General features: G+C 43.7%; 2 protein-coding genes across 3 annotated transcripts in view; one reads left to right on the top strand and one right to left on the bottom strand.

The window, feature by feature from the left end:
• Window positions 1–703: 703 nt before the first annotated feature.
• Window positions 704–4,737, top strand: DKK4 (dickkopf WNT signaling pathway inhibitor 4). Its single transcript, XM_061404604.1, has 4 exons — window positions 704–1,068; window positions 2,259–2,409; window positions 2,842–2,979; window positions 3,983–4,737. The coding sequence occupies exons 1-4, from the start codon at window positions 958–960 to the stop codon at window positions 4,228–4,230; spliced, it is 648 nt and encodes a 215-aa protein (XP_061260588.1). The 5' UTR covers window positions 704–957; the 3' UTR covers window positions 4,231–4,737.
• Window positions 4,738–5,541: 804 nt separating this feature from the next.
• POLB (DNA polymerase beta) overlaps window positions 5,542–13,897 on the bottom strand; it is a 24,887-nt gene continuing 16,531 nt past the window's right edge. For both annotated transcript variants that reach the window (XM_061404600.1, XM_061404601.1), the window contains 4 exons: window positions 13,370–13,456; window positions 7,546–7,610; window positions 6,709–6,848; window positions 5,542–5,781 (listed from right to left, as the gene is read on the bottom strand). In XM_061404600.1, the coding sequence (XP_061260584.1) occupies window positions 5,687–5,781; window positions 6,709–6,848; window positions 7,546–7,610; window positions 13,370–13,456 (387 nt within the window). In that variant the 3' untranslated portion in view covers window positions 5,542–5,686. The remainder of the gene's footprint in view (window positions 5,782–6,708; window positions 6,849–7,545; window positions 7,611–13,369; window positions 13,457–13,897) is intronic.

The raw sequence follows: 13,897 nt of genomic DNA, 5'->3' as shown, positions 1-13,897 counted from the left end.
AGTCAATTCACCATCATACAACACAAGTTAAATCCACTGCTCAATAAAATGCACCCAAACTTCCTATCAAGTTGTGTAAATCTATACATACAATGGGCTCTCTGGGGTTCTCATTAAAAGGACAATTTTCATAAATCTCATTATTTTCCTAATTAAATAATCCTAACTTCAAACAGTTCCATTTTCATCTTAAGGAGAATTATTTTCCAGTTGACATTTAGCCCGAACAGGTGCTGTTACATTCACAGCTCTTAAGCTGTTGGGTTCTTTACATCTGGACGCCAGAGCTAATCAGAGGCATCGTCCCTCGTTTCTACCTGAGCATAGTCTTCACTACCTGAGCATAGTTTAAAATGTCTCAGTACGTTTGTAACTCGTTAGTTTTTGGCATCCCGCGTAGCACATTGGCTAATAGGAGCCATTCTTTCTTGGGAGCACAATTAGCTGTGAAAACAGATCTTAGAGTGGACTCCCTCCTCCCCCACAGGATTATGGGAGGTAGGAAATGCTGGTGATTATTAGAGTTTGCCTTTGATACAGACATCCTGCTCCTCTGCTGGCCCTTTGAACTGACTTTGATAGGCCGTAATTAAGAGGGATTCAACCCCTGGAGGAGCAGCGGCTGCAGTCCTGTCTCTTGTTCCCACCTCGAATGAGTCCTCGTTTTGAACTATTGATCAAACAGATTGCAGGGATTTGTTCTAGCCTGTGTGGGGTAAGAAGGAAGGAAATGAAGGAGGAGGGAGCAGGGAGAAAGGAGAGGACGCATCTATAAATAGTTCAAGAGGGAACCTGCGGATCAGACCTCGCTTATCGCATTTCACACACCTTCCTCCCTTCTCTTTCAGAAAAAGCAGTTCCCAGCAACTTGCTGAGTTTCCATCTCGGCCAAAGCTCCACTGCGGGTGCAGAGCTGCCCAGCTTCAAGGAGGACGAAGGGAGGTCTGAGGGTCGAGGATGGTGGTGGTGGTCCTGCTGGGGCTCGGCTGGCTGTGCGCCCCCCTGGGAGCCCTAGTTCTGGATTCCAACTACATCAAGAACTCTAGTGGTGCACAAAGGGCCCAGAAGGTAACACCCCGCAAGGGAGGAGGGCTGGGTGCCGGGTTTGCATGAAGCATCACTCGGATCGGGGTCTGAAATGGTTCATCTCAACTAGCCTGGGAGCTGGAAAGGCTATCAGCTGGATTGAAGGCCTCCTGGGAGAATCCAGTCACCTTAGCATTAACTCACCCAAGAAGCCTAGTGGCTTTTCAGGGCACTGAGCTCTCAATTCGCCTATAAATCAGAGAGGAAGTGAACACCGAGAAGGCTGTGCCACGTGCCAGGCCTCTGATACATAATACCTTGCTTCCTTATAGCTTCAGATAGTTGTCACGCCTCCTAACGACGGATGATGAAAATGCAACTCAGAGACGCTAAGGGATTTAACTAAGGCCACGCAGTCAGGGAATACGGGAGTTATTAGTTCAATGCTATGTGGCAAGGATCACTGGCTTGTCACCGTCTCACTTCACAGAACTGTTTTATAGGAAATTTTCATATCTGTTTGAAAAAGCATCAGTTGTAGATGAGAAAAGCCGGTCTTTGGAATCTGCTGCTCTGCAAATGAGGCATCCCTAAGAATCAAGTGACTCGGGTGAGGTCCCCCGAGGGCTACTTGGCCAACGGTGACTGATGGGAGTCAAAAGGTCAGCTAGATAGAGCTGCCACAAACACCAACCTTCCATCTCATTAAACTGTAGCACAGTGTCGAGGGCTTCTAGCCACAGAGCAAGAATCTTGTAAACAGAGACTTCCCTGGTGGTCCAGTGGCTGGGACTCTGCACTCTCAAGGCAGGGGGCCTGGGTTCGAGTCCTCATCAGGGAACTAGATCCCACAGCGACAACTAAGGCCTGGTGCAGCCAAATAAACAAATAAATATATTTTTTAAAAAATCTCATAACCATCTCTACGACACATGGGAAAACATTTTCTTCCATTTTCACAAAGAACATAAAAATTAAATTCTGGGTTTAAAAGTAGGACAATTTTTCAAACACAAATAACCTTTGCAGCACATAGGTCTCTTTGTTCGTGATTTGCTCTCCCCTTCGTGGGAGAAAACCAACTCTAGTGGAAAAAAATGAAGATGCTGCTAGAGGCTTGCAGCAACATTTCAAGGGCCTCAGCATTCGGCTTCCTCCACCTCCTGCCTGCAGTAAAGTCTGCTTACATCTCACTGGATTCTCTAGCCCTGTGAACAAATGTCCCTTCACAGGGTTCACAGTGCGTGTCTGACAAGGACTGCAGTGCTAGAAAATTCTGCCTCCAACGTTATGATGAGAAACCGTTCTGTGCCACCTGCCGTGGACCACGGAGGCGGTGCCAGCTTTCTACCATGTGCTGCCCGGGGACGCTCTGCATGAACAGTGAGTCGGCCCGGAGCTTGACAGGACTGCTGTGCTCCAACAAGGCGGAGACAGCACCTGGGTCTCTTGGACGACGATGTCCCATGACAGGCACTCTCTAAAGGCTTCCTGAAGTCATTCTTGAAGCAAATCTCCCCAGCTGCCTCTTTTCGATGCAGCAAAATAGTTCCTTTTCTGGCAACAACTCTTGCCAGCAATGTGGAGATGATTTTAAAGAAACGGTGCAAGTTGGAATCACTGTTTCTGCTTTGATTCAGTTACTTAACCCCCTTTCTTTGCCTTATGTGAGATATAAATATTTAGCGCACGTGTCCCAGAAACCTAGACAGTTACACAGAGACTGAAGGCAGAGGCCCTGCCAAACTCTCTGGCAGCCTGAGGATGCGCCTGCCCGTGGCTCTCGGCCTCTAACCCCGCCCGCTTGTCTCTCAGATTTCTGTACTCCAGTGGAAGAGGCAGCCAAAGGGCCGGAGAAGGGGACGGACGACGAAGACGACATAGACACAGAAGAGACAATCGAGCACCCAATGCAGGGGAATTCAAATACTACAAAGCCACAACCCAGGAAGAGTAAGAGCAGCATTCTAAATATGAGTGTGTGTACATATATATATATATATATATATATATATATATATAGGCTCCCATATATACATGGGTGGCTCAGTGGTAGAGAATGTGCCTGCCAATGCAGGAAATGTGGGTTTGATCCCTGGGTCAAGAAGATCCCTTGGAATAGGAGATGGCAACCCACTCTAGTATCCTTGCCTGGAAGATCCCATGGACAGAGGAGCCTGGCGGGCTGTACAGTCCATGGGGTCATGAAGTCAGACGTGACTGAGCAACTAACACACACATACCCCAATTAAAAAAAATACATCCAACAAATATAAGCCAATAAACTTGTTTAAAAAAAAAATACGAAAGAGATGAACACAGATGAAGTAACTTTTCATTCTCAAACAAAATACAAACTTCACTAAGAAGCTTTTTAAACAACTGGAATCTTAAAATCCAACGTTTGACAGAAAGCAGCTGGAATGTTTGAGGGTGAACTGGCTGCTCCTGGTGGTGTCTTTAGGTTAACTGGTCCCCGCGTAAGCAGTGGTCTCTTACCATGTCAGTACACATCCCCTTAATAAAACACTGATGGGTGATACTTACTTTGTCTCAAGACAGGAAATTCCATCTTTCTCTGACAGATGTTTTAACTTGGTTGTTGTCCAGTCGCCAAGTCACGTCTGACTCTTTCTCGATCCCATGGACTGCAGCACGCCAGGCTTCCCTGTCCCTCACCATCTCCCGGAGTTTGCCCAAGTTCACGTCCATTGAATCAGTGATGCCACCCAACCATCTCATCTTCTGCTGCCCTCTTCTCCTCCTGCTCTCAGCCTTCTCAGGCAGTATCTTCTGCTCGGGAGAGCTGTCCGTTTCACTGCTGCGCTCAGCCTTGGAGCCGGGCATGCTGCTCCAGCCTTACTTTGCCAGCTTGTCCTCCCTGCCTTGCCTCACCCCAGTCACACCCCCACAAGCCACCCGCTTATCACTAAAGCCTGTGTCAATCTTGTTACAGGACATAGGGGAGAAAGATGTCTCAGAGATTTCAACTGCGGGCCTGGACTTTGCTGCGCTCATCATTATCGGACCAAAATCTGTAAACCGGTGCTCCTGGAGGGACACGTCTGCTCCAGGAGGGGTCACAACAACACGCATGTTGTGGATATCTTCCAGCGCTGTCACTGTGCGCCCGGGCTAGTGTGTCAGAGTCAGGCGGCTCAAGATCCAGAACACACACAGTTGCACGTGTGCCAGAAGGCCTAACGGCTGCAGGTCTAATCCAGCAGAAGTCTCAGGCATGCGCTCACACATCTTCCCATCTTCCCATCTACACATCTTAAAATCCAATCTTGTAGTCAGTGAAACAAACTGAGCTGGAGAAGCTGTCTTGTGATGAATAGAAACTAGTTTGGCTTTTTGTCTGTTTCCGCAGAAAAGTGGACATGATTCTAGAACAAATTTAGGTTCATCTAGTGATTCAGTTAGTTCAAATAAATCTTTTAAGTACTTTCTGGTGAAGTTCTGATACCTGACGGGAATTGGGCGGGGAGGCAGAGTGACAGTTTATCTGTTGTTAAATTAGCTTACCAGGGAAATTTTCCTTAAAACCCCTACTGTTCATAATCCTTCATTTCTTGGAAGGGAAATGCCGTCTCGCTACAACAACAGAAACTTGGTTAATAAAGACATAAGATTGAAAAGCTAATAGCCTATGTTGGTATAACCCACTGCAAGTTCCAAAGCACCTTTCCATTACTTTGTTCTCAATAGCCTTACTACTTAAGAACTTTTCATATTTCTGTATTGATATAATTTCTGTATTTCAAAGCTTGGGCTTTCAAGGAGTGCCTGACCATCTGTACTCAAAAGTTACACTGGAGGAAAACAAGGGGAAAAAAGTGAAATCTTGTCTATTTGAAGTTTAAATGGTCATATTTGATACAAATGGGTGCATGTTGGAAAAGACCCTGATGCAGGGAAAGATTAAAGGCAGGAGAAGGGGGTGACAGAGGACGAGATGGTTGGATGGCGTCACCGACGCAATGGACGTGAGTTTGCGCAAGCTCCGGGAAACAGTGAAGGACGGGGCAGCCTGGTGCGCTGCCGTCCACGGGTCTGAGAGAGTCAGACACGACTGAGTGACCGGAATGAACTTAATTAGGGAAGTTCTTTCTGGTGGATTACAATCAATTGCTACCGATTTCATTTAAGAGATAAACCACACATCTGTTCTTTAGTTTATAAGTATTTATAACAAAATCAAATATGGGTCAAGCAAAGAAAAAAGTTAAATTTATGAAGTTCTCTAATCTCTAAAAAAGCCTGAACCCTCTTCCAGAGGCTGGCCCCTGGGTGCACCTTAACTAATTTATAATCAGTAAACAGGAGGAAAGGTAATGAGGTAATGTAGTTTATAACATAAGGGCAGGAAATGAGAAAATAAAAATCCCCATTTAAGATTTGTTATCATCTCATCTCTTAATTCTCTCTACTGACCCTTAGTAAAGTGCAGTCATGAACAGAATATATAAATTTAAACGTTTGCTAATAAAGTAAGAACTAGATCACAGCTGATAATCATACAAGAGGTTTTATTGACTATAGTGCAGGCTACGGCATGAAGAAGAAATAGTTACTTAAAAACACCACAGACCCTTACATAGCAAAGCTTAAGAAATAAATTAAGACTCTGATTGGGCTGTGCCGGGGAGGATGGGCCTCACTCGCTTCGGTCCTTGGGCTCACGGTATTTCCACTGGATGTAGTCGAAGATGTCCTTCTCACTGTCCACGGGCAGGGGCTCCCCGGCAACGCCTGCAAGGAGGGACAAAAGACCTTCCTCGTGAGCTAGTTCTGGAGCTCAGTTACAGAGGGGTCAGGATGGAGAGCTCAATAGGACTTGCTTTCAGAGGGAAAAGAAAATAGTCCATAAGGGACTTAAAAAGACCTCCCTCAAGAGCTTCTGGTCACGCTTTGCCACACACGTTATCACCAGCGCTACACGACGAACCTGAATACCTCAACTCTGGCCCTTTGAAGTGACCCTAATCCATGGCTCTCCTCTCTACTGGATCTCCACTGTGCCAGAGAAAAGACCCCATTGAGCTCCTCTGTAACTCAGCACAGCCCCTGGACTAGCAGTGCAGCAGTCCGCAAAGCCCACTGAAGTGAAACCTGCATTTAGGGAGGGTCCCACGTGGTCTGTACACCCACTGACACGTGAGAAGCACGGCCCTACTTTACAGTTTTAGGACAAAAAGACGAAATCTTCACTCTCCTAGTAGATCACAGTAGACCACATAATAAATATACTGTGAAATGTTAACAAGATCCATAAAACAGACTAAGCAATTCTTACTCTTTAAACTTTGAAAGTTTGGAGTCAAAGCTACCAAGTTTGGCCTGACACGGAAAGGAGTAACACCTGAGTTTTTCAGAAATCTTGGAGGTACATTTAAGAAAACAAAAATCCTTTAGATCAATAAGAGTTTTTTCTTTTTTTACTAACCATGGAAGTAGAAAGAATTTAATCCATTCTAACACAGAAATCTTGTCAACTAGAGCTGAGGGCCTGGGAACACCTATGGAGCAAAGCTTTCTTTGTTGCCTGAGGGACTAACAATTCTAAAGAATCTACAATTAACTACCATGGTTACTTAAAGGCTCTTAGAAAAACCAAAGTTGCTAAACCAAAATATCCAGATGACTGGGATTATCTCCGATGCAGACACAAATACTCACCAGTGACACCCAGGGGACGGATTGTGTATTCATTGATTGTGAAGCCTTTTTCTAGGGCATGAGCTCTCATATTCTTATTGAAAATATCACTCCCAGTGAAATAGAGGACACCGCAGTAATACTGATCCTTGGGTATCAACCTAAACAAAATAAACAATTGAGCAATCCTTTACTATGCATTTCAAACTTAGCAAAAACAGGACTCATAATCAGTAAGGCACAACACAAGCCTGTGCAGTCCAATAACCTAAAGAGGCCACCATCACTAGGACCATTCAAATGACCTCAACCGTGCAGTTAGTTCAGGCTTCAGTAAACTACACTCTGCATGGGGTGTGGACAAACCCAAAGATGGTCTCAGGACCACCTTCCCCAGCAGGATCCACCTCATGCTGTGGAAGGCACCTTATCAAGAGGCAAATCCAGAGATGATAAAGCAGATTCTGTGGATAGTGTTACTCTTTACATACTTTCAGGCCAAACTGTCTATTGCAAGAATGGCACTTCAGGGGCTTCCCAGGGGGTGCTAGTGGTGAAGAATCCACCTGCCAATGCAGGGGAAGTAAGAAACGGGGTCCGGAAGATCCCCTGGAGAAGGAAACGGCAACCCACTCCAGTATTCTTGCCTGGAGAATCCCCTGGACAGAGAAGCCTGGCAGGCTACAGTCCACAGGGCCACAAAGAGTTGGACATGACTGAAATGACTTAGCAGTAGCATGGGACTGCAGAATGAAAAGGGATCCTGGGTATTTATGCAAATTCCAAGATATAGAGAGGGAGGGGGGGAAAGGAGAAAAGAAAGAAGTTAATAGGTGAGCAACAAATTTTGAGCAATACCTGATATCAATTCTCCTGTGTGGATATTCCTTTTCATCGTTTTTACTGGGAAGCTGGCAAACACCCTAAAATGGATATTTAAAATAATGTTTAAAAGATTTTTTAAAAACACTTCAGGCTTAATTCTAATCAAATATTGTTAAGTGTGAAGTTACTTTCGCTTTAAACGGAGGTGGTTTTAGAACTGTGAAAACCTGTAACTTAACTTCTCTGTGCTCTACATATTATCACCCGCTTTGTACTGTAATCCTTCACGATTACTAAAGAACCAAAGGAAACAGCAGATGATGGTTCATCTGGCTTTTTGTGACTCTAAACAGGAAAATAATCAAGGAAAGCACGAAAGACAGACCAGAACAAACAGAAAAAAGCAACTTGGAAGAAACAATGATTATTCAGGGAGACGAAAACACACACAAAAGCTATCAGTAATCTTCTCAGATTACAGATATTTATCCATGATACAAGGACAGAATGCTACAGAAAAAGAAAACTCTAGGAAAGGATTTAAATCAAAATAAAAAATATTATAGAAGAACTGGAAGTTGGAGGTATCTTCCAGAAATTAGAGAAGACAGAGAGAGTACAATTAAGGAAAAACCTAAAAGATAGAGGACCGCTTTATTCTTTCTCTATAGGGGAGTTTTCATTATACTTTGGTAGTTTTTAAACAACAATTATCAAGGTCTGTTTTGTTATCGTTTCCTTTTCCAGAAAAATGGGGGAAGTTTGTGGGCTGGGCAACAACCCATATGTAAAATATGTAAAAAAGAAAAACATCGCCATTTTTCAAATTTAAAGCTTCAAACGCCACATTCTGAGAAAAATACACAAGTTACAAGCTTCCGGTTCTGAAGGGCAGTCGAGCTGGTTCACATGTCACTAAAAGTCATACATTTCACTCAGCAACACATAAACATCAAAATCTAAAATGGTTATTTTCTTTAGCAACTCCTCTGGCTGAGAGATTAACGAATCCTGTTTATCTTCAAATATGAAACCTACCTTCTCAGGCACTAACAAGTTACAACTCAACCTTCAGATGGAATTACCTTGCAGATATGGAGCTTTGAGGAATTGGGCAATGATCTTGCTGTCTGTCACATCAGGAACAGGATTTCATCTAATGGCTTTGTTCCTTTCCTCAAGGCTAAATTTTATTTCCTGCACTTTTTCTGAAGTGCTGGTGTTAAAGGTTTCTCTGTATCACTATAAATTCTTTATTAGCGTGAGTGGATTAGTTTTGTTTGGCATTTCAATGAGGTAGTTTCATGCTGACTGACTGAAATAAAGCCTCTTCCATTCCTCTAGTGTGGCCTAGGTTTCTCCTAGTGTCCCCTGAAATCCTCACTGTGATCACAGAAAATCATCTTCTGAGGCCAAACCTGCACAAAAACGCTAAAATATGAGTGGTACTCATCTATATAAAAAGGTATCTAAATGCAGAGGAAATTGGTTTTTCTTCCAAATGTTATTATATTCACAGGAAGAACAGTTGAATTAACTAAAGACCATGAGTCCACAAGAAGATCTGAATAACCCTGACTTTCCTAAGGTTTGATTACTATTAGTTTAAAGGAATTCATGTTTTAAAGATAACTTTAAAAACACAGAGAAGGTTGTATCTTTCAAACTATTTAGTCAGCGATTATAACAACAAGATATTCTGAAATCAACTGGATTGATATAGAGTGGAGTTTATTCTACTTTATAAGCTGAATTCATTTTGCAGCCAATTTCCTTTCAGAAACCCAGAGATCTTAAAGCTTCTTTGGTGATCTTCACTAATGTTCTGTGCCCAGAGTCACTGCCCTGACTCCTGCCTGCTGTCTCTCCCCGCAGAGATCTGCTGGGCTAACTCCCTCACCTCAAGCCTCTCCCCGGGTGTCATCTCAGTAAGGCCATCCTATTTAATACCTTCTCCTGAACTCCCTAGATGATACTAGTGGTAAAGAACCTGCCTGCCAATGCAGGAGATGTAAGAGACCTGGGTTTGATTCCTGGGTCGGGAAGATCCCCTGGAGGACAGGGCAACCCACTCCAGTATTCTTGCCTGAAGAATCCCGTGGAGAGAGGGGCCTGGTAGGCTACAGTCCACAGGGTTGCAAAGAGTCTGACACGACTGAAGTGACTGAGCACACACTATCTTAACCTACCATGCAACTTACCTACTTAATATATTCACTGTTGACAAGCAATCCCTTCCACACCCCTCAAATAAAAGCGCCACTTAAATTCACTCATCTGTCCCATGCTCCTGGGGCAGAGCCTAGGACGCTGCGATGCTAAACACCACATTTGGTGAACTGACTGAATACAGCCTCTCATCTGACTGATACCCCTCTCCCCATTTTGTTCTTTCACAGCACCACCCTCTCTCTGTCCGTCCCTTCTTCTGTTCCCCAATTTTATACCTTCTAGACTACTGCCTTCCTCTCACCGATCTATTTCCAAACAGAAACACACTATTTTTATATTATTATTATATGTTATCCTAGTATAACACTCTGCACAACTCTTCAAAGATTCCATATCTTCAAAAGATATTTGTACAGACGCTTCAAAGTTTCCACGTATATGGCCTAAATCTAACCTGCATGAGAGTCCTTTGACAGAGGGCAAGGATACCATTTTATAGATAAGAAAATTAAAGCCTTACAGGAGTAAAGCAACTTGCCAACATCGCACAAAGAACTGGCAGTGGCGCTCAGGCCGTTCACCCCGTACCCAGACCCACTCACCACACGCAGCACGCCCACCCCACCCCACCCCCGGCTCTGCCACTTCTTACTGCCTCCAAAACAAAACGAGTTCAGAGTTGACCTGGAGTGCTTCTCATCCTAACAAATATGAACGACAAAGGTCAAGACAGCAGGCTCACACACGGCCTTTTCTAAGCTTCAGTAAATACATGAAGCATATGACAGTGCCTGAACTTAATACACAAACCCACTTAGACGGATGCTTATGTCACAACAAAAAGGCCTTAGTCTCTTGATCTTACGGTCATTAAAGTCTTCTATACTTTAAAAGCAAACAAACAAAAAAAAACCTGCTTTCTTATTTCTCAGCCTGTTTTCTTCTGGGAATCGGTTTGGGAAGATTCCCTTTCTAGCAAGATCTGTACATGTGCTGCCAGATATATATGAGGTTGGGAAGGCAAGAGACAGCCAAGATTCCCACCAAGCCCGTACCCAGGATGGGTGAGTGGCCCTGCCTCTCCCACAGCACAGGTTCTGTAAAGGCTGACCTGGCTGACTCTGCAGCCTTTGGCTGCCCATGACCTTCCTAGCAAAGGATTCTCTTTGAGAAGCTACTAGGAATTCCACTATCGTCAGCAACTCTCAGCATTCGTGAACTTGGCTGCCCACCTCTTTTTGCAGTTTACACCCAGCCCAGCAGCTGATAATCTGTCCTTGTATTCTTGCTAGCCGGAGTACTACAGCCTCTGCTGGTCTGCCCTCTGGGTCTCTTTGGGCACAGCAGAATGCTGTTCAGACTGTAAAAAAATGCTTCTGCTTTTTTTATTGAATAAACACCTTCCTGGTGGCTAATTCTGAAAGCAGCTGGTGCAGTCCCCCAGGAGACAGCTCACTGCCTTTCACAAACATGACTACTGTGGGAAGCCGGTTAGGCCACAAGAGTCCCCAAATATGCGCAGGCATACCAGGACACTTTCTTACTACTCAAAAACAAAACAAAAAACCCCAAACTTGTCCAGCACTTATTATTTTTAGAATTTTATCTGACTGAATGTTCTTTAAATATAAAGTTTGTGCACATTCATTTTGAGGGAATTAAAGACAAGCCAAATTCCAAAGAATGTTCATAGGGCACATACAAACCCTATTTTTAATTAATATCTTGGGTGCATACATTTTTGGACACAGAGTTAAAAGCTCAAAACCTGACAGACTCAGGAGAATCAATAAAAATTTAATTCCCTAAAACTGATGGCGATTTTTATTTTTACCTTTCCCAAAGTTCTTTTGAAAATATTGATAAAGTGTGGCCAACTTAGACAATATACTCTCACAGCCCATTAAAATCACCATGCTGAACTTAATGACGTTTTCTGCACATGTGATTAAATTACACAAGATGGACCATTTTTAAGCATGTAGTTCAACAGCACAGAGCAACTCACACAGTGTAGCCATCACCACCACTCATCTGCAGAACTGTATCATCACCTGCAGCTGACGCTGTCCCCACTGGGCACTCCCTCCCACCTCCCTGCCACCCTGCCCAGGCCCTGGCAACCTCGGCCTAGTTTCTAAATGCCGTGGCATTTCAATTTTCTGTCTCAACCATCTTCTACTTTCAGCTAAGCTGTCAAATCTACATGCTGAGACTCTTGCTAATTTTAGCCTAATCCACACTCCAGAAGTACAGGCTCTTTCCTTTCAGTTGCACAGCTCACAAAAAAGGGAGCATGGAGAAGACAGGGTCCGCATGCTATATTTAAGGGAGCAGCAGACGAAGGCGGTTTGTTGCCTTAGCCCTAGGATTTCTCCCTGCCTCCAGTTTCTACACAGGACCATTTATTAATCTGTTTTTGATCCACTGGCCATTTGTCTTGAGTCCTTGAGTCTTAATTCCCCAGGAAGACCACAGGACTTCAATGGTCCGTAGCAGCGGGTTTCTCAGTGATGCTCTGCAGGTGCTGCTCCCTTACCTACCATCTCACACTGCATGGCTCTTCCCCTGGACGTTCCATCACTGACTCTGATGCCTTCTTTCTTTCGTGCTGTCACAGATAATACTCTTCAGACAATTCTAATCTCACTTATTAATACATTCTGAGTCAAAGAGTATTTGCTATTTTAGGGAAAAAAATATAATGTGTCAAAGTCATTATGGATATTTTAAAAAGAGCAGATTATGCCTAATTACCTATCCCATTATCTTGATGAGGGTAAAAGAAGAGAGTGAAAAAGCTGGCTTAAGAATCAATATTCAAAAAACTAAGATCATGGCATCTGGTCCCATCACTTCATGGCAAATAGATGAGAAAAAAGTGGAAACAGTGGCAGATACTATTTTCTTGGGCTCCAAAATCACTGTGGATGGTGACTGCAGCCATGAAATTAAAAGATGCTTGCTCCTTGGAAGAAAAAGCTATGACAAACCTAGATACTATATTAAAAGCTAAGACATTACTTTGCTGACAAAGGTCCGTATAGTTAAAGTTATGGTTTTTTCCAGTAGCCATGTACGGATTTGAGAATTGGACCATAAAGAAGGCTGAGCACTGAAGAACTGATGCTTTCTAACTGTGGTGCTGGAGAAGACTCTTGAAAATCCCCTGGACAGCAAGGAGATTCAACCAGTCAATCCTAAAGGAAATCAACCCTGAATACTCTTTGAAAGGACTTATGTTGAAGCTGAAGTTCCAATGCTTTGGCCACCTGATGCGAAGAGCCGACTCACTAGAAAACACCCTGATGCTGGGAAAGATTGAAGGCAGGAGGAGAAGAGGGTGACAGAGGATGAGATGGTTGGATGGTATCAGTGACTCAATGGACATGATTTTGAGCAAAATACGGGAGATACCGAAGGACAGGGAAGCCTGGTGTGCTGCAGACCACAGGGCTTCAGAGAGTCACAACTTAGTGACTGAACAAAAACCACCACCACCTATTCCAATGGCACAGATTATTTACAAGTGGGGAATTCTGAACAAACTCTTTACTAAAATATTCTCAGATTAGAGAATATATCCCCTCCAAGGTCCAGAATGTCCTATTTACTGATGGACACTAAGCTACCTCGAGGTCACCACACTTGTTTTTCAAATGTGTTAAGTCAAGCAAGTACTCACCATGAACTTTGTTTCACCCTTTGACAGAGTGTCTGTAATGAAACGGACCTTTTGTAACTGCTCCACAACACGATGTAACAGTTTGGGCTATAGAATCATAATCAGGGGTAAGAAAAAAAAAAAGCAATTACTCTGTTAGAGCAAGAAAGCATTTTTAACATGAGTTTTCTGATGCTCTCTGCATAAATGCCTAGTTTTCCTATGCTCTAATTTTTCTTCTAACAGAAAATTCACCTTATCAAATGAAACCACTGCTTTTCATGAATACCATGACACCTCCAAACAGACATCATTTGTCTTTACCTGTTTCATAAAAAAAATTACCTGCTTATCTTTAAAAGGTATGCTATGCTATGCTATGCTAAGCCACTGCAGTCGTGTCCGACTCTGTGTGACCCCATAGACGGCAGCCCATCAGGCCTCCCCGTCCCTGGGATTCTCCAGGCAAGAACACTGGAGTGGTTTGCCATTTCCTTCTCCAATGCATGAAAGTGAAAAGAGAAAGTGAAGTCGCTCAGTCGTGTCCGA

Source organism: Bos javanicus, chromosome 27, assembly GCF_032452875.1.
Source record: "Bos javanicus breed banteng chromosome 27, ARS-OSU_banteng_1.0, whole genome shotgun sequence".
Taxonomy (NCBI): domain Eukaryota; kingdom Metazoa; phylum Chordata; class Mammalia; order Artiodactyla; family Bovidae; genus Bos; species Bos javanicus.
The sequence above is the reverse complement of the archived record's forward strand: the minus strand, read 5'-3'. Positions and strand labels throughout refer to the sequence as shown.